The 21,348-nt window shown below is 41.6% G+C and overlaps 2 protein-coding genes across 2 annotated transcripts; both read right to left on the reverse strand.

The window, feature by feature from the left end:
• Window positions 1-967: 967 nt before the first annotated feature.
• On the reverse strand, window positions 968-16,918 carry LOC311315512 (N-acetyltransferase family 8 member 3; the record flags this gene model as incomplete). The annotated part of the gene is made up of 3 exons (XM_084446183.1): window positions 968-1,725; window positions 12,619-12,838; window positions 16,799-16,918. 3 exons carry the CDS (start codon window positions 16,916-16,918, stop codon window positions 968-970), a joined length of 1,098 nt encoding a protein of 365 aa, XP_084302309.1.
• Window positions 16,919-17,478: 560 nt separating this feature from the next.
• pfdn4 (prefoldin subunit 4) lies at window positions 17,479-18,937 on the reverse strand. Its single transcript, XM_084446041.1, has 4 exons — window positions 18,895-18,937; window positions 18,368-18,475; window positions 17,980-18,120; window positions 17,479-17,877 (listed from the first exon to the last, which is right to left on the reverse strand). Exons 1-4 carry the CDS (start codon window positions 18,919-18,921, stop codon window positions 17,746-17,748), a joined length of 408 nt encoding a protein of 135 aa, XP_084302167.1. The 5' UTR covers window positions 18,922-18,937; the 3' UTR covers window positions 17,479-17,745.
• Between the last annotated feature and the right edge of the window lie 2,411 nt (window positions 18,938-21,348).

A 21,348-nucleotide genomic window follows, 5' to 3' on the forward strand; every position in this document is an offset into this window, starting at 1 on the left:
CCAATAAATAAATACATAAATAATCAAACAAACAAACATGCCACCAAAAACATTACCTCTCACCCTGTGCTTTCGTTTAGGCGGGTGTAATTGATGAATGAATGAACTGGTGAAAATAGTCCAGGGTATTGCATTGTTTGGTGTTCATAATCTCAGTCTTGCATTGTATTTAAAGCTTACATTTTAAATTGCAGAACAGTGAGCCCTTTATCCTGTCCCCCACCACCCCCACCCCCACACACACACACACACACGCGCGCACACACACACACACACGCGCACGCGCGCACACACACACACACACACACACACACACACACACACACACACACACACACACACACTCAGTTCATTAAGCTTGAAAGGATTTTAAACCTCCCAACATTGATACGGTATTGCATATTTCATTGGTATTTAAAGTATTTGAAGAGTATTGAGGTCTTAACAGTCAGCTGGCATTAATTCCTCTGAGGCAGAGGGATTCAACTTTTCCCCAGAAAGAAGCTTAAGAAAGTTTAATCTCCCCACTCCTGATGCAAGAGAACAATCCATAATGTGATGTGGATTTTTTTATTTTGTGCATCATATCCAATACATTGTTTCACAAAACATGCATTGGAGTTTTCATTTTCTCAGTAAACATCAGTAAATCATATAAATTAATCTTGACCAATAGGTGAGATGGAATAATTGACTTACTCCCAATGCTCTCTGGACATGTAATAGCTTTATACCTTAGCACAAGTGAAGTCAAGTAAGAATCTTTAAATTGTAATATAATCATAATATGTGGAGATACAGTAGTACATAATGAACTTTACAAGTGTGATTATAGCCATGTGATGAAATAAGGCCTATATCACGAGGTATGTTTGACCTGAAAAGTAGGCTACAGTATGCTGAGCGGTCCAAGTCCAAACAGAGGTGGGTGAATGGTGCTGATGTGTACTGGAACATAGCTGCTCTTTCAGATGAACTTCTCCATACGCATCACATTGATTCTGGACAGCTTTGAGAACCAGCGGTTAGCATGTGTGTTACTGTGGGAGGACGTTTGAACAAAGCCCAGTTTACGGTACAGGGAGATGGCTGCTATCTGGGGGGAGCTGACGTCCAGGACGACTCGAGAGAAAGCGCGCTCCTTACAGAAATCCACCGCCTTCTGGACCAGCTGAGTGCCGAAGCCTTTACGTCGCCATGCAAAGGAAACAACCACGTGGGGAACCTCGCCGTAGCTTTCATCGGCCGCATCTTGAGCTATCTCTTGGGCCCCTCCCATTACGCCTCCATTCCAGACATCCCCCGTCTCACTCGCAGGCCCATCCCCCCCCCTCTTCCCCACCACCGCCACTATCCCCGCCACCCTGGACTTTCCATCGACCTCGGCCTCCGCTACCCAGAAGCCGTTGTCTGGGTTGTTCAGGAAGCTGCTGTGAATGTCGGCCATGTCTGTGTCCAGCCTCGTCAACATGTAGCCTTCGTAGATCTCACGGCAGCAGTAGTACACCAGGCCGGCCCACGCACCCCCAAAGAGTAAAGCCTGGAAGCAGGAGCTCCCTCCCAACACGTACCCGGCCATGGAGATGCTCAGGGCCACGCCGATGTGGTCTGGGTTGCTCATGGCCTTGAAGAAAGCGGGGTAGACATTCTCCAAAATCCCGTTGCGAAAAAGTGAGATGACAGCGTCTTTATCTTCCGGCGTGTACTTCCGGATGGAGCATTGCACTGTGAAAGAGAGAGGGAGTGAAGGGGGAATTTCAGCTGAAAGAGACTAATCAGTCTGTTTTTATGATTAGGAAATCCTACTGGATTTCACAACGGGTTTATATAACTGAGGGACAAAATAAAGCTCTTTCACAGAGAAGTTTCATTTCTCACGTGTCTAGTGATGCAATAGTACAAATATTAAATACAAAACATAAAACAGTATATTTAATAATATATATAATATACATAATATACCATGTATTAATATTACGAAACAATAGTAACTTTTGACGAATTTAAAACGATACTAGCTTTGACATCTCTTTAACTATCATTATGTTGGATGTGGGTTAGGTGGATGTAAACTACAGTTACAGTTAATGGTTGTAGACAAAAAGTAATTTTATAAGTAAATGTTTAAATGGAAATAGCCATACAATGTATGACACATCATTGCAGTGTTACGGTGTACAGAACACTGTCTAGAGTCTATATTCAACAGTTACATGGTTTGGATGCAGGTAAAAGAGAATATAGTGACTTACAGTCATTTTTCTGTGCCATGTTGTTTTCTCCCTCTTCTTTCTCCACGTTATAGAGCTACAACTCCCCTTCCTCACAGAGGTCCTTCTCTCCTCTCTCAACGTCAGCCACAGCATAATATGGTAAATAATCATTCACAAAGAGGCTTGAAAATAGTCTGGGCATGCTCACAAACACCCCCCCCCCCACCTCCCAACACACACACACACACACACACCCTTTATGTCAGGTGGAATACAAGATTATAAGTTTGAGTGTGACTATGTGTGATTGATTTGAGGTGTGTGTGTGTGTGTGTGTGTGTGTGTGGTGGGGGGGGGGGGGTACAAATGATAAAATGCATGACTTTATTCAAGGAACCTTTTTAACTAATGACTAATTAAATGTAGTAGTCAACAATCAAGTTGGAAGAAGGGAATAAAAGCCATGTTATGAAATAAATAACAAAACGAGCAATAGTTATCATGGACAAGGACACAGTTAAATCCACAATCATTTCTATGCCAATTTACTGTATGGTTTAAATGTACTTATTAACAAGCCTTTATCTTGTGTGCTGCCAAGTGTGTAGTTCAATGTGAGGTGAAGGGGTGATGGATAATGTCGATTCACTCGATGTGGTATGTGATATGACCTTAGTGACAGTGTCTTCTGCAATAAGCCCGGAGCCCTCTGAGAAGATGTGATTTTCCCTGCTGGAGGAGGCCCTTTACACCTGTTTAAATCAATAGGACTGCCTCATGAATCTCAAAGTGCTAGAAGGTCAGGGAACTCTGGAACATTCTCAAACCATTCTAGAACCCTTCCATGAATTCTGAATTCCACACCGGTGAACCTCCCAGCACATGGAGCCTGTAATCACATTTTGGGGGCCAAATCTAATTTTCTGTGTTTGCATAAGTATAGGGTGTTAATGTTACCCTAGACTGAACACTGTTTGATTCCCCTGCCCATGTGATTGTCAAGCTATATGTTGTTTGGGAAAAAATAAATAATACAGAACAGCAGGAAGCAGAATTTTGCACATAAGGTTAGAACCCCATAGGTTATTCATTGTGTACAGTCATATCATGTTTTCATTGGTGGTTATGAATAAGAACATGTTTCTTGGCAATTAATTTTCCAAAGCCATTTGAATGTTTTTTTTGTTTGTTTCTTATTTGAAAGAGGATTCATCAATTATTTTCCCTTCAAACTGGAAACCTGCACATATTAAAATTTTATACCATTTTTCCAAGGCGACCTTGTCATTGAGCAAAACTGCAAGTGACAATAAATAATTCAGTATACTCCTTAATAACTGCATTATAAATCCCCTGCTATGCCAGTCATGCCTCAACCCCCCTGGCCAAAAGCATCATGAGAGATTCCCTTCTACATTTGTATACCTCAAGACAATGGGTCCAAGTCAAATTAAATTAAAGTGAGATATTGAATACTTCATATCTTACCTGCCTTCACTATAGCGTCAGTATTTTCCATGTGGACTGCAGTCACGGGGGAGGAAATATATTAATTATATTCAGCTTTTGTGAAGATAAGTCTTTCAAATGGTTTACTGTGGGTAGCCACATCCCTGTCAACATCGGAAGGGTGAACCTCAGCAGATGTGGTGTTTTTGTACCTTTGACAAATCAATGAGAGCGATGTGCGAGTGTATGGTTTGTGTATAGGAGGAGAGTAAATAGAGAATCTTGCCAACAACACATAACAGTATCATCCTCTACATCATCGTCCCATAATGTTATCAACATTATACATGCAGAGAGTGTGTCCCATGTATTCAAAGATTACACTTCAATGTGAGAATCTCAGACATTTTCCATCACATGCAGAGAATAACAGGGTTTCTGGCATTCAAGGCATACTGTATGCTAGAACATAATAGTAACAGATGTTGTCTGATCATATGTATTATACAGCCAATGCCTGATGCCGATTTCTCTGACAAACGTACAGGAAGTCAAGTTAAAGACCACGCAGCTAATTATACCATTGGACTCATGCAGACTTGACATTATTAGTTGTTATGTCATGATGAAATAAACTGCCTCCAGCGTCCACCACGAACAATTCATAGTCAACGACAAACAACATACAGTAGAGGCCTGTGGAAACAAGGTGGTTTGGAACCTCACCCTTGTGATGAGGTTCCCCTGCCTGAGATTAGTAACCCTCCTCTCTCCCCTACCCTCCCCCTTTTCTCTCAGAATTAGTAAACATTATCTCTGTGAGAGGACATGTGTTGAACAGCCAGTACAGAATTAAAACACAACAATACATACAAAATAGCAATGCATACAACATACATCCACAATACACAAATTTGAGTGCACTGCTGTGTTTTGATTCTCTACTGGCTGTACAACAATTTGCCCCTCACAGGGATAATAACGTTAACTAAGTCTAAGAGAGTAGAGTAGGAGAGAGGAGGGTAGGAGAGAGAGAGGAGGGTAGGAGAGAGAGAGGAGGGTAGGAGAGAGAGAGGAGGGCAGGAGAGAGGAGCGTAGGAGAGAGAGAGATGAGGGTAGGAGAGAGGAGGGGGTTAAGGGCAACCTTGGGCCAAAATGATGTCTTCGTGGTAGAAACGTGGGCTCAGTAAGTAAAATGGCAGTGGTTACATGAAGTCTTTCAGTGAGAGTCAGATGGCTGAGCTGGGTGTGAAACACAAACAAATGAATGGTGTTACCTCTTATAGTGATTGAAAGGCAACAAAAGGTTTAAGAGGAACCGTATTGCAGCACAGGCTTATTCCTCTGCTCTTTCTCCCCTGGGTACGGCAGGGATAGAGAACCAAGCAGGAGGCTGAAACTATACACCATTTATCACACTTAAAAGCTGCCCACCACCTCACCACCAATATTGTGGAAGATGGAAGGTGGAAATGTAGGATTCTACAGTGGGACAAAGCAGTGAATTGTTATTTGCCCGTTTCTCATTAGAACTGGCCACAATTGTTGAAGTTTAATTACAGTATTGACTAGGGACATGACTGTAAGGTTTTCAGGCACTTGAATGGTTGTGTGGTTTATTAAGAAGTGATGTGTCCCAGACAAGGCATACAGTACTCTGAAGGATACCTTACAGTTCATGTGGATCAGTCTCCTATACTGTACACCAGGCAGGAGGAGAAAGCTCAACAGCACCGACTCAATTCATGTGAACAGTTTCAGGTCAGTTTCATTGGCTTAGCTCCTGAATTCCTGGATTGCTAACTGAATTTGTAATTCACAATTATCAATTAATAATATGAATATAATATTGGATTAGGACACAAACAAAATTGGCATTTTTGTGGACATAGTAGCAACAGGACATAGTAGCAACAATCAACAAATAAAGCAAAACATGTGCATTGCCCAGAACAACAACCTCTATTACTGTACACTGCTAGAATACATTCTGAAGTTCATAATTGAATTAGAACAAATTTCATTAAAGGAGTAGTAAAGGGAAAAATCATGTTTAGCCCTGTTTTAAGGTTACTTATGATCATATACCTGTACAATGAAATTGAGAGTTTAGTTTTTTTGAATGATTTTTCAAGGTGCCCACCCACATCCATTGTATGACCTAAACGGTGGTAGAGCAATTATCAACTTTCTCAAAAGTGCTAGTTTTGTCAACGTTTTGATCTGAACCATTGTATATGATCATAAGTAACCTTAAAACAGGGCTAAACCTGATTTTTCCCTTTACTACTCCTTTAAGGGATTTTCTTCTGGGAAAATATGTCTCCTGCTGTGATTAACAAATGAATTGTGTGTTAAATGCAGAATGGAGCCTCCCCTTATGTTTACAGGTGTTGCCTGTACGGTACTAGAGGCTACAGTACATTTCCCATCAGAGATGAAATTAAATTGCATGTCTTGTTGAAAAATACAGAGAAGCCTAGTATTTAAATGAAAATTGACCTTGGGTTCAGTTCCATTCTGAACTCTGGGACCCATCTGTCTTGACCCTAACAGAGTTTGAATTGCATCTCTCTAACAAGACCACTCAGCCCAAAAACATTTAAAAACACAGTATTCGCTGGAAGGTTCGAGATTCATTTAAATGGATTTAAACCAGAAGTCTCCACCCAGTGTTTGAGAATGTAGATGCACATTCCTTTCGTTTCACCTTACCTTCGACTGATATTGAACAATAACATACACTGAGGGAATGTCCAACTTTCACTCCACATCTTATTGAAGCAGTAGTCTAGGTAACACTTTATATTAAGGTCCTTGTAATATGCGTTAGTTAATAGGTATTATAAAATGGACAAAAATGCGTTTAGGAGTTACATCTGTGTACACCTTTAGCCTAATACTTGGTTGATGCACCTTTGGCAGTGATTACAGCTTCAAATTGTCTTGGAAAAGGTGCTACGAGCTTGGCACACTTGTTTCTGGAGATTTTTGCCCATTCCTTGGCATATCCTTGCAAGCTCGTCAGGTTGGATGGGGAGCATCGGTACACAGCCATTTTCAGCTCTTTCCACAGATGCTCAATTGGATTCAGATCTGGGCTCTGGCTGGACCACTCAAGGACATCATAGATTTTCTTTGAAGCCACTCCTTTGTTCTCTTGGCTGTGTAATTCTGGTCGTTGTAATGTTGGAAGGTAAAACTCAAACGCCCTAGTTTGAGGTTCAGAGCGCTCTGGTGCAAGTTTTCTTCAAGGATCTTGGTGTACTTACTGTAGCTGCATTCACCTTTCCATCTCAGGACTAGTCACCACGTTCCCACTGCTGAAAAACATCCCCACATCATGATGCTGCCACCGCCATGCTTCACTGTAGGGATGGTATTAGCCTGGTGATGAGTGGTGCCTGGTTTCCTCCAGACGTCACACTTGGTATTCAGGCCAAAAAAAACAATTTTGGTTTCATCAGACCAGAGAATCTTGATTCTCACGGTTTAAGAGTCCTCTAGGTGCCTTTTGGCAAACTCCAAGTGGGCTGTCATAAGGGGGGGAACGATACACTAATCTCATGATACGATACGATACACGATATTGGGTTGACGATAACAATATGATACGATACACTAAGGGCAGGTGTGAAGCATTGCAGAAGTGCTGCATAGTGCATTTCTACACATTTCTACTACACTACACTTTGTGAATTTTGTACTTTTGAACTGTTGTAATATCATGGATAGGCCTAGACAAAAGACGTGTTTGTTACCAGCGTTGTGTAGCCAGTGTTCAATGATATACAATAAACATATCACAATATTGTTTTCACCTTGACGATACGTATTGTGACGTTTCTGTATCGCGATATATTGTGGCACGATATATTGTTACACCCCTAGCTCTCGTATACCTTTTACTAAGACTTAGCTTCCGTCTGGCCATTCTACCATAATGGCCTGATTGGTGGAGTGCTGCCTGGATGGTTGATCTTCTGAAAGGTTTTCCCCATCTCCACGAGGATACTCTCTGTCAGAGTAGCCTAACCCTCAGGTTCCTGCTCACCTCCCTGGCCAAGGCCCATCTTCCCCGATTGCTCAGTTTGGTCAGATGGCCAGATCTAGGAAGATTCTTGGTGGTTCCAAACTTCTTCCATTTATGAATGATGGTGGCCACTGTGCTCTTTGGGACCTATAAGCTGCAGACATTTTTCCGTACCCTTCTCCAGATCTATACCTCCTTAACACAATTCTGTTTCTGAGGTCTGCAGATAATTCCTTTGACCCCATGGCCTGGAGTTTGCTCTGACATGCACTGTCAACTGCGGGACCTTATATAGGCAGGTACTGTATTGGCAATCCCCAATCATGTCCAATCAATTGAATTTACCACAGGTGGACTCCAATTAAGCTGTAGAAACATCTCAGGCTGTATCAGTGGAAACAAAATGAACCTCAGCTCACTTTTGGGTGTCATATTAAAGGGTGTGCACACTTGTTGAAAACCTGTTTTCACTTTATCATTATGGACTATTTTGTGTAGAATTATGAGACAAAAATGAACTCAATCTATTGTATTATTAATCTGTAACATAATAAAACATGGAGAAGGTGAAAGGGGTGTGCACACTTTCCGGCTTGACTGTAGCTGCTAATGCAGTTCGTTTAGTTATATGCTGAATAAGCTATTCCAATGTGTAGGTTCTAATTTATTTCATGGATTTTTCATGGCTTAGTGCATTTTATAATAGGTTGAAATTTTCACTCTTGGAAATAATCAGTCGCAGCTGGACTAAAAGCAGTGCAGCCTGTAAGCTTTCTTTGCTATTACCTATATCATGGGCTATAGTACTGGGCCATTCACACTGACATTTAAACCCAATTCAATGAGTTCAATTTTGTTTTAGGATCTCTTAGGCCATGGTGGTCAATATATACTTATTACTCAGTTGGAGCGATATCACTCGGAAGACCTTGGGACGCATCATGTGGACTACTGTTTTCTTGGTTGGGGAGGGAGGGGGGCATAAATGTGGGGGCTTGTCACGAGAGGGTTGTTGTTAGTTGTAAGGGGAGGATAGCCTGGAAGCCAGACAAAAAAATCAAAAAACATGCCTTCATCCTCCCTCCAACGAGCCACTATGAAACAAAACAGTATAATTTTGAAGTGACCTTTCCAGAAAAATCAACAGAATGAAATCAGACAAGAGGAGAGGATACAGGAGGTGAGGAGATAAGACAGGAGGAAAGGAGAGGAGACAGGAAGTGAGAAGAGGAGGCAGGGGTAGAGAATACAGGAGGTGAGGAGATAAGACAGGAGGTGAGGAGAGGAGACAGGAAGTGAGAAGAGGAGGCAGGGGTAGAGAATACAGGAGGTGAGGAGATAAGACAGGAGGTGAGGAGAGGAGACAGGAGGTGAGGAGAGGAGACAGGAAGAGAGAAGAGGAGCAGGGGTACAGAATACAGGAGGTGAGGAGATAAGACAGGAGGTGAGGAGACAGGAGGCAAGGAGATAAGACAGGAGGAGCTGCACAGCTGCTCCTGCTGGTTGACAGAGGAGACAGGAGAGGCGACAAGAGGAGAGGATAAAGGTGGTGAGGAGATAAGACAGGAGGTGAGGAGAGCCAAATGGCTATCTAGCCTAGTTAATCTGTTCCTCATCAGGGGTTAATCAGAGCGGCACACCTGAACCTCCTCAGCTCATCAATGGCAGTATATCTACCCTGGGTCCCTACACCTCGATGCCAAATCACTTGCTTTACCACATCAGTCTCGAGTCGATTTCCTGAGCTGTGATTTTCTACCGTGCTCTCTCTCTGGATTCTCCTAACCCCAACTATTTGGTTCTGCTTTTCTGTTGCAGTCGTCAGCCACCGACTTGAGCCCAGAGCCAGGGCCCATTCCCCTCCAGCCCGGTGGTTAATTGTCCATGTTGTGGATCACTTTTTGTTATAATTAAAAGAATCCTTATTTTTGAGCATCCCGTTGTCTGTATCTGCATTGTGGGTCCAGCTCTACGTTAAAGTGTAACAGACTGATCTGGACGACTTGCTCTACCTCCTGAGCTACAGCCGCCCCCAACAAAGCTCATGATTTGCTACCTGGAAACAGATATAGTAGGGTTTCTAATCTTGCACTTTCCAGTTCTGATTCTATGTTATTTCATATAAACTACCATATCTGTTTCTAGCTGAACTTAGTTGGGATTTTAGGAAGGATATAACCATGGAATTAAATAGAAACTCACAATGTTGCATTTTCTAGCTCTGATTCCACATTATTATATAGAAACTTGTCTGTGTTTCCATGTAAGAAATAATGGGGATTGGGGGGTAACTACACAGGTAACTACTACGAGTAACTACTGGTATTTTCTGGTAATTTCCTAGTAATAATGTAGTTATTAACCATGGTATTACCATGGTAGCTACACAGGTACTGTAACTACTACTAGTAACTAATGGAAATTGCCATGCATTACCCTGGTATTACCATGGTATTACCCTCTTATTAGCAAATTATAATGTAAAGCGGTACCAACATATTCAGGTAAATATGTAAAAAAAACAACGAAAGCCCTTAAAAATAGGATCACTGAACACAGGAACGCCATTTGCAACCATGATCCATTAAGCCCAGTACTGTAGCTGTCGACTTAACCAAAGCCTGCCACAATATACAGTATCCTCTCAGATATATTGTCATCGAAGCTATCAAATGCCCTCGGAGAGGAGGGGATATTGACTCTCTGCTCTTGAAAACAGAATTATTCTGGATCTTTACACTTGACACACACGTACAATGCAGGAGGCACGTGAGGAGCAGGGGTTCCAGGGAGGTACGAGAGGAGCAGGGGTTCCAGGGAGGTACGAGAGGAGCAGGGGTTCCAGGGAGGTACGAGAGGAGCAGGGGTTCCAGGGAGGTACGAGAGGAGCAGGGGTTCCAGGGAGGTACGAGAGGAGCAGGGGTTCCAGGGAGGTACGAGAGGAGCAGGGGTTCCAGGGAGGCACGAGAGGAGCAGGGGTTCCAGGGAGGTACGAGAGGAGCAGGGGTTCCAGGGAGGTACGAGAGGAGCAGGGGTTCCAGGGAGGTACGAGAGGAGCAGGGGTTCCTTCCTGATGCACCAATATTCCTTTGTTTTTTTTGAATGCCCTTGGCTACACCTGTACCAAATGTCATGATTTAATTACAAAATGAACAATTGTTATGCTTCACTGCTCCACTAATATTTCTACAGTATAGCACCTTTCATACAAATAAATGCAGGTTGGCTATGGCTAGACCAGGTCCTTTAGGCCTCATATTGATTCTGTCATTAAAAAAATAAATTGAAGTCAGAGCACATTATACCATTCAATATTGTTTCACCCTTCAGGTAATAAAAATAATAATTTCTTATTTAGTGTTACCCATTCTCGATTATGCAGATATTGTTTATCAGAACACATATGAATCTCATGTGCGTTCTCTAAAGGTAGAATACAATAGTCTGCAGATTTGTTCTGAGGTGTCTGTATCATGTCCATCGTTGCCTTATGTATGAATAACGAGCTGGCTGTCTGTGCCCGAAAGCATTTTTATTGGCTGCAATTTATTTTTAAATTTATTTTTCTTAACTATCCTTTTTATCTAAAGCAGACATTCCCAGACTGTGAGGCGGGCCTCCCCTGGGGGTCCCCAAAGAAATTCAGGGGAGGCTCGGAGGGATGGTTAGAAAAAAAATAAAGAAAAAATGGGAAAAATATGCTTTTTGTTTTTGAAATGTCTATGGTTTTTATGAATGAAACATTATTTTAAAGGTCAGAATATCGAAATAAATAATGGGAGAGATGTATACTAAATTTGTGGATAGTGCAGAGAGAGCCTCCCCCCGCAGGCATGAATGTATTGTGTGAAAACATCATTACGTTAACTAGCAGCAGCTGCCACCGAGCTAACTTAGCTGTGTAACGTTATGGGCTAGCTAACGCTGCCTTGCAAAATGGACAAATTAGGGGGTTGAGGGGGAACGGGTGTGTCACTCTTTTCAGAGGGGAGGCCGACATTGATGGAGTTTGGGAACCCATGATCTAAAGCAATGCCTAGTTCCATGCAGATCCCCATATTCACTTAAACATGCTAAGTACCCCTCTTTCTTTGTTCCCCAAATCACTAAAGAAGTTGGGCGCCGGGCCTTTAAATTCAAAGCCCCATCTGACTGGAATGGCCTGCCTGACTCTCTCTGATCCATCTCCTCACTGTGCATTTTTAGAACATCACTATTTGCTCATTTGAAAACAACTTGTTCTTCAAATAAAATACAACATTGTAAAAAGCTTACCAATACAATGTCACAATTAGGCTGTTCTATGTCCTTGTGAATACTGCACACGTTTGTATTAGCTACACAGTGACTCTAGTAGACCAAGGCCGACTGCACACATTAATATAGTTCATATAGCCTATACTATACATACCTTAGTACCTTCAAGATAACACCCGTCGGCGTATCTCCAGGTTCTGCAATCATATTTCTTATTGAACTATAATAATAATAATAATAATAACAATCATCATCATCATCATCATCATCATCATATTAGCCTCTTCACCTGGCGAACAGTTGCCTTCATGGTGCAGAGTTCAGAGGTGAACCAGGGGCAGGATGAGTGAAGGAGACAGACCAGGTTTTGAGGGGGGCAAGAGAGTCAAACCTGAGGGATAAGGCAGCACTGTAGTGGACTACCGGGCCATCCCCCATGGTGTCAGGGGGGAACCGAGGCCATGTGGGTCGCTATCAGGTTGGATAGGGCTGGTGCACTCACTGACTTGGTGTTCCTGAACGTGAGGGTACGTTTTGGGCACTGCCTGGGCAGGGCAGACCACCTCTTTACAGGAACAGTGAAGAGGTGGTCAGATACAGCTATATCCAGGCACTATAGATGGGAGGGAGGTGAGCCAATGGACGGTAACAGATCCAGCATGTGACCTTTGGTGTGGGTGGGACCTTGGACATGCTGTGTGATGTTGAAGCAGTCCAGCAGCGACAGGAATTCAGCTGCAAACTTGCAGCTGCTGGAGTCCACATGGATATTGAAGTCCCTGAGCAGAAGTGTAGATGGAGACATGGAGCAGACAGAGGTGAGTAACTCAGGCAGCTTAGACATGGAGGTAGTGGAGGCTTTAGGGGGGCGGGAGATGAGGACAACCTAGAGCATAACAGACCCAGCCACGGTGAAAACAACACCCTCAAATGAGGTGGTACTGGGAGTTCTTTAACCAGGATGCCGGTTTGATGGACAACAGCCAGCCCACCACCACGACCCATGGAGCGGAGCTACTGTATGGACACACAGCCTGGGGGTGTGGCTTGGTTGAGCATCACAAAATCCTGCTGATTTTGCCATGTCTGTGATGATGTCATGGATGAGTAATGCTTTATTGTTTAGAGAGCGAGTATTGAGCAGTACAAACATTGCAGTGTTGTTCATAGATGCTGAAGGAAGCAAGACGGAACCACCAGACTAGAAGGACTACTTCCATTTCATTCAGCCTGATTTTGACCAATTAGGAGGAATTGGATGAAAAATAATATTAATTTCATAATACCTATTAGGCATTGTATACGCCCAAGGGATATACATCTTGAGATAAACATAACTATAGAAATCATCAAATTTGTTTATTATAAAAACAAATTCACCTGTAAAGGAATGTCTTTTCAAAATGTTCACCCCCTACGCTGTTGGATCTGTACAGTACCTTACACTCACAAGATGAGTGTTTCTACAGTTCCACTGGTGTCACTGGAGTTTCACACCTTTTCTCTGCCGCTGAATGATGTATAAGATCAGCTGACCCGCCATGATCTCTATTCACAGATAGCCTAATATTTTAGGAGCTAAAAGTTTTCCTTCGCTTTCTTCAAAAAACATTTAAGGTACCTCAAAATGTGTTCCAACCACCTTGGGATGTGTAAATGTCAAGGTCTTTGCAGTGTAATTGTATTGTTGTCATTCTGAGTTTGGTAATGATATTCATGGGACGATTGGAAGAATTCCAGTGTCTCTCATTTGGTGGGTGTGCAGTTCTTTGTGCTAGATATGGTAATGATTTGTGATGCAAAGCAGTTACCTGTGCATATTCATGGCCACTGATCAAAGAGGACACCCAATGTCTAAATTCTGATAATAAAAAAAAATCAGGTTTGAGCATTAATTTTCTCATATTTCTGCTCTGACATTTCTACACATTGTGTACAGTGAGTTCTCAAATCTAGACAATACAATTGAAGGTTAAGTTTGTGTTCATAGGTAATTATCAGAAGAGTTTTTCTCTTTCACATTTCCGATTTCATTTTCTACAATAACAATTATTTTCTTACATTTTGGGGTTTGCTTTGATTTTTACTTGGAGTGAAGAAAAGGCGAGATTTTATTGGTCCCTAGCTCGTTCAAGTGAGTCATTATGTTACATCCCCTGACTGGCATGCACATCATCTAGCTACTATCATATACCAATGCGGGTAATGATTTATACAGGAATAGATTAGATGTAGATGTGAACAATACTAGAGGTAGTCTGAATAAGCTTTCTTCACGCAACAAATATTTAATCACATGCATGCTTCTACTGCACCTTTAAAATACTACCACTGTGGCTCTACTTATTGTCATGGATTTATAACTTGATGGGCAGTAATGAAATGACACACAGAGTATATCCCTGCCAAGTTCACAGGCAGCTAATATCCCTCCACGAAGACGTCTGATAGTTGAGGAGCACGTCTTAGTCCCAAGACCACAGGAAGTGATGGAAATGTAATTATCTGGAAATTAATTCATCTGAAAGGTCTCCGGCGATGTTGATTCCCAGCAATGTGAAGCCGGTTCCCACACGAACTCTTCATCTATCTTTGTGTTTTTTAGGTTTAGGCTTATAATATTTTCTAAATCCCTTTGCTGTCATTTACTTGTCATGCTCTCGTAATCTTTTATACTTCAGATGTCAAAACAAGGGATCCTTATAGCCCATATAGCCCAGGACACTATAGGCCTACTCCCCCATCTCATAATATATTAAACTACAGTGCCTCAAACTAAAAGCCAATTTCTTCTCAAAAGGAGGATGGTCACCGATGAACCAGTCTGTGAGAAATAATACTGTATACACAAGAGAACAAAGCGAGCCCTCCCCGTGTTCTTAGAGAGACTGTTGTAATGAATGTCAGGAATGGCATGTGGTAGGCTACAGTTGGAACCTCAAAATAGTTCTTGAGTGTGGCGGCATTTGTGAAGATAGAGGAACGCATCATTACTGAATGAACCCGCTGGGTTACCCAACACTGTGGTTACCCAACACTACACTCGCCCAAAACGCAAATTCAAAAATCAGCCAACTTTCGATGTTTGCTTGATGAACTACTGTAAGTGCAGTGAAAGAAAAGTATATGCTGTATGGGATTGAGTAGCCAGGGTGTTGAAATATTGTCATAAATCTGCAGCAGGAGAGTCCTTTGTGTCCACAGGTTGACAGAACATCAATGTTCAGTAGCCTACCCCTCCCCACTCCTAATTAATCCGAGTCCTCTAACCCTCGAAGACATCAGTCGACCATAGGAGATGTCTGTCTGCAGCAGGTACTGTACACTGACGTCAAAGAAGAGAAAGTCCGTTTTAAAGTCTGTGTTCTTTCATTTCAAAGAGAGACAGAGACACCTGCTGGGCTGTTTCTGCTGGCACAGAAAAGAGTAGCTATAAGTATCAGTACTATTAGGCTATTAGTGTTGTTACATTAGTGTAGATACCAGTATTTCAGTCAAAGTATTGTATTAAATTATGCAAATTTTCTGTAATAACAGCACATAAAAATGAATAGTTTACAACTTAATTAAATGCACCTTAACATTATTATTTGATGCAAATGTTCAGCTTATGTAATATCTCATTAGGTATGATTGGGAGTAATATCATTGATGTTAATAGTTCTCTCTGTCTGAGCACAGCACGGTTAATACGATCTGCAGAGGGACTATACACTATTTCATAGCAAATATTCGAATCCTCTGTAGAGGAGAAGGAAAGACAAAATGACATAAAGCAAGAGAGAGAGAGAGAGAGAGAGAAAGAGAGAGAGAGAGCAGAGCCTGCAGAGCTTCACTCAAGACACTGTGGAAGTTTGATGCATAGTAGTCAACAAGGCCGCTTGGGAAATAAGTCCAGGCATTTACATGTTGTAAATGTAAGGCTGTGAAGCCAAGTCTTCGTGGGTGGAGCTCTTCTTAATCACAGTGACTGTTCAGAAGGCCTGGGTGAAGAGGAACTTAATTGAGAGTTCTAGTCTCCAGAGGTATCTCCCATTTCTTTTATGATACTTTATTAGTTGAAGAAGGCTACACTTAAGGGCGTGCTTTAATTATGTGTGTATTCTTTGTGTTTGTAGGAGCTGTTATAGTGGTTTGGTGCACAAAGGTGTGTCCCAGAACATACAGTAGCCTAATACTGAGGTAAGATGTCTTGAGTGGACTTCCCAGAAAATCCTTAAACTAAGCACCTCAATGTGTGATTAAATGTCTCATTAGAACTGAAGATAATGCACTTTGTACTGAAGACTTTTGAAACTTTCCATCATACAGTGTGGACTTGGAAATCTATTGTCTTTTTTGCCAACCCTGCTGAAGTCTAAACCCTCTTTTCAAAATCGTCATATTTTGTTGCTTTACAGCCTGGATTAAATACATTTACAAGTGAGGGAAAAAAAAGGTGCAAAATCATACATTTGTGGAAATAACAAAAAAAAAAAAAAACTTGGTTGGGTATACTGACTGGCAGGACACTAGAGGTCAGGTCAGAGGTGATAAGGTTCTCTGGACAGGACAAGTTGGAAGCATAGAAGTGTCCAAAATGTTAATGCTTCAGCTTACCACAACATTTTGGACAATTATACGCTTCCTACTTTGTGGAAAGTTTAGGGAAAGCCCTTTTCTGTTCCATCATGACTGTGCCCCAGTGCAAGAAGCAAGGACCATAAAGGCATGGTTGGGTGAGGTTGGTGTGGAAGAACTTGACTGACCCGCACAGAGCCCTGACCTCAACCCCATCGAACACCTTTGGGATGAACTAGAACGGAGATTGCGAGCCAGGCCCTCTCATCCAACATCAGTGTCTAACCTCACAGATGCTCTTCTGGATGAATCGGCAAAACCTCCCACAGACGCACTCCAAAATCTTGTAGAAAGCCTTCCCAGAAGAGCAGAAGCTGTTTTGCTGCAAAGGGGGGACCAACTCCATATTAATGCCTATGAATTTAGAATGGGATGTCATAAAAGCTCCTGTAGGTGTAATGTGTAGGTGACCCAATACTTTTGTCCATATAGTGCATCTTATTTTTGTCAGAACCTTTTGCCACAAGGCTTCAGAATCTCAAAGAAAAAAAAAAAAAAATACTGGAAAAAAAACTTGTTGCAAACCTCTTAATGTGACTCAAGATGGGCTTTCTTGAATAATGGCTTTCACCATACCATACAGGTCAGTATTGTTGAGTGCTTGGGATATTGTTGTCACATGAACACTTTTGACCAGTCCCTGCCATAGGCCTGTAGCTCTTTCCAAGTTGTCATTGTCTTGATGGCCTCTCTGATCAGGCTCCTCGTTGCCCGGCCATCCAGTTCGGAGGTGTGGCTTTATCCTGAAGCTCTTGTATTGCCACCCTGTTGAGTCTTTGCATTGACATTAATTACCCCTCAGAGGAAGCCTACAGCAACGGCTGATTTTATTTGGAAATAATCAGCATCACTACAATTTAACACAGGTAAAGGCCAATTAAATTGATGTGTGATTTTGACGGGCATTGGTTACACCTGAGCAAATTTACTACTATAAGCAGAGTGCACACCTGAACAGAAATGAAAATTGTCTGATCACCACCATCATTAATATTAGACATACAATACTGTGGCACCCCGGTTACGCTTAGCGGATGCCTCAGTGCAAAATAAAAACTGGTAAACCTAAGACATGTTTATGAAAACCCATATTTGCTTTGGCAAGCATTCCATCGGCACTGTGTGGGTGTGGTATGTGAACTGGATGAAGAGTCATTTTGAACCCAGCAGTGTTCAGCTCTCATCAGCCTCCAAGTTGATGTTGTTGCCAAACTTGGCATAGAGCTGGACCTTGAGATCAGCTAGCACCTGCTGTATCGCCGATACGCGCCCATCCAGGTCCTTCACTTCCTGCTCTAATGCTTCCTGTGGACAAAATAGACACATTTTAATCAATAGTTATCTTGCATTCATGTTAACATTAGTATCAAATTAATCATGGACAATGGATGTCATCTGACAACCCACCTTAGCAGCTTCGAGCATTTCTTGCGTCTCCTCCTGAGTGTGACTGATGAAGACATCTCCAATTTGGTACGGTACGAGCAAGGTGTCATCATCAAACATCATGATGTCATCACTAGCATCTTGCAAATTCTGAAGAGATTTCTGAAACAAAGAGAAAGAACAAAACTGGATTTGTCCGCAAGGTGTACCAGAATAAACCGTCATGGGGACCCATCTGTGGACGACCTGATGGGTAAGCCACATATAAGGACAAATTCCTTACAACGTATTGCTCTTTGGTATGATGATCAGATAGACTGATCATCCATAGAACACAAGCTAACATGATACTGAACTTAGCTAGGTATAGGCCTGCCTTCTTTAACTGGTTCTGCTTAGCTAGGCATACCTTCTTTGCTTCTATTTCATCTTTCAGTTCAGTCATCCGATTTGTGTTCCTCGCGAACTTGTTGATCTTCTGCTGGTCTCCAAATGTGACATTGACATCTTCAACTCCCTCGATGAACGGAGACAGAGGAGAAAGGTGTGTCAGCTACTGTAACTAACTTTAGCTGTAGCTAGCTAACGACAACAAGGCTTTCTATAGCTAATGTTAGCTAGATTGATAAATCGATGTGAGCTCTAGCATAAGTAGCTGCAATAAAACGTTATTTAAGACTAGTGCAGAGTGGATGCAGTGCTAGCGGCTGCTAGCGTGCTGAGTGGCAAGAAAATGTGAACCGACAATCACAGATGTCATGGTGTTCATAATGCACGAGGTGGCCTATCCGTATATATTCACATGCGAAACATTAACAAAACGTGTTTTTGTTGTTTTTTTGCAGATAAGGCATTGTTACCATTGTAACGAATTATATGTGGTTCTGAAATCGTTAAACACATTTAATAAGTTAATTCAATAAGATTTCCACTTACTACAGTTTTCTTCATGGTGGCTGCCATCTTTAAACACGCCCAACGACTTGACTTCTTCTGTGAGTCAGTGTTTCAATGAAAAGTTCATTATCGCCACCTAGTGTACAGTTGGATCTTGCATGAAATGAGAATTCATTATTATAAGCATCATTTTCTTGTCGTCTCATTGTTCCTGTCTGCGCTCTGAATAGTTATTGCCTATCACCAGAATTTGAATACTGAAATTCTAATTAATGTGATTATGGCAGGTAGGCTAAATGTGCTTTAATCAGAGCCAATAAAGCCACAATTCGTCATACTGGGCTTAAAGATATGGCTCTGACTCCCTGAAGTAGGCTACTACATAACTCCAACACGTGATTAGGGAACCGGAACGTTCACTCTGTAAATATTTAATCAACAAACAGAACTGGTCCCAGGGTCAAATATTTACAATACACGAGTCGCTAGAGTTGATGAATGAGTCGCCATGAATACAATTATTTACAAAGCTACTTTATAATGATGTAAATGGTGCAGGGAAGGAATGTGTTCTTGAAAACTTGTTCAATGAAAACTTAATTGAAGACAAATGCAGATATCCGACTTGGCCATTACCTCTATTATTAGGTTACTGCTGAGCATCACAAATACAACCCATCTTTGGAATATGTTGGATATAGTTACAGCTATATAGACATTGAATCTTTAATTAGAGGAGGTTGTTTGAGGACTCCCATCTGGGTCCTGACCTTAAATCAAAAGTTCACAGTGCATCTAGGGGGAATCCAACTCCGCAGATGTAGGCTGCAGTAATGTGCTCATACCATGTGTAATTATTTGTAGCCTATTGCCTATTGCTAAATACTGTATTCTTTGCTGTGAATTGTCTCATTCAGAGTTTGTATTTTCAGGCTTGGAAATAAAGAATGAGAAGTTGTTGTTTTTTTCGCCAGTGTGTCTGGTGTTGTTCTATAGCCTGGCCCTGTTTTAGATTCTGAATAGCAGAAACTGTATAACATGTTTGCAAAGCAAGGATCACTATACAATATTACAATAATAATAATAATAATAATAATAATAACAATAATAATAATAACATTTTATTATTATTACTATTATTATTATTATTATTATTATTTTATAAAGTTATATAGACTAATATAGCAAATAGTGAATTCATGAGCTGGTCACTGGTAAAGGGTGATGTTTTCGAAGGGCTTCTGAATGCCTCCACTACAGCATGGGAGTGGATTGGCAAAATGCCAGTGAATCCATGGAATTCTGTCTCAGGAAAAAGTGTATTGTTCATGCAATTCAAAGCTGAAAGAAAATGGCTAACAAGCTGCTTTTCTGTTGATTATTGTATCATATTATCATACTAGAAAAACATTCCTCTTTGAGGAAGACCTACATTATTGTTGATGCATTACAGACACATTGCTATGATTTTTTTGGAATAATAACCTACAACATTTTAATAAAACAACAAAGCAATTGTTATACCCGTGCTACATTTTGACCCCTTGGTTTTTCTTTACTGGTGCAGGTATCCTACTCCAGTCTACAAAGCACCATCTACCTATCAGCTTTTTGGATGTGAGCCACAGTAAATAAGCAATGCTTGTTTACCTTTCCTTCACATACAGTATATCCTGGTAGGTCACCAGGCCACCCTAGTCAGCCTGTGTGACCTGGATGCAGGACATCTGGACAGGACATGTGAGTGATATAGCTCACCCCACCTCCCTGTCAGCCTGTCTACCGGTATGACCGGGATACTCTCTGGGAACTAAGAACATCTGACTGATAAAGCTAGCCCACCACATTATGATGAAAATGATCACAGAGAACTGGATAAATATTAACACAAGTATATCAGATATGCTGTAACAGAGATTGTTGCTGTTAGTGGGTTTGGCATACTTGTACAAAGACAAATCCTGATGATTAGAATAGCCCCACCCCCTTCAAGATGAGTCTGAACACCTATGTACTCTAGCGTGTATATGCAGACTTCAGCAGGTTGCAAAACCATCAGCACTTGTTCAACAGGATCAGGATATTTGGTTTATATTACATACCGAACGGAGGAGGCAGAAGGTGAGTTATATCAGCCACATACAATGCCAAATTTAACCAGCCCTTGGTTATTTTCTCTATCAAATGTGAGATAGAGAGCCAGCTGTTCTATCCTTCTACATAAGTGTATTATTTACCCCTAAGTGACAGGGGGTCTGGTCTTGATACTCTACAGCAGAGTATATTGATATCAGAAGAAACATTTTATAGGTGTTTGCTCATTGCTCTGAACCTGCTCAAGATCGGACCCATGTTGTTTTATAAGATGTGAGATGATATCCTTATAACAAACTTTCAATGTATCCACAACCCTATCTGGCTGCTGATCTGTACCTGCAGGTCTCAACTGTGATACAGATGGGGAGTGACCAATCCACTCAAACTAAGGTATTC

The sequence above is a fragment of the Borostomias antarcticus genome (assembly GCF_949987555.1).
Source record: "Borostomias antarcticus genome assembly, chromosome: 11".
Taxonomy (NCBI): Eukaryota; Metazoa; Chordata; class Actinopteri; order Stomiiformes; family Stomiidae; genus Borostomias; species Borostomias antarcticus.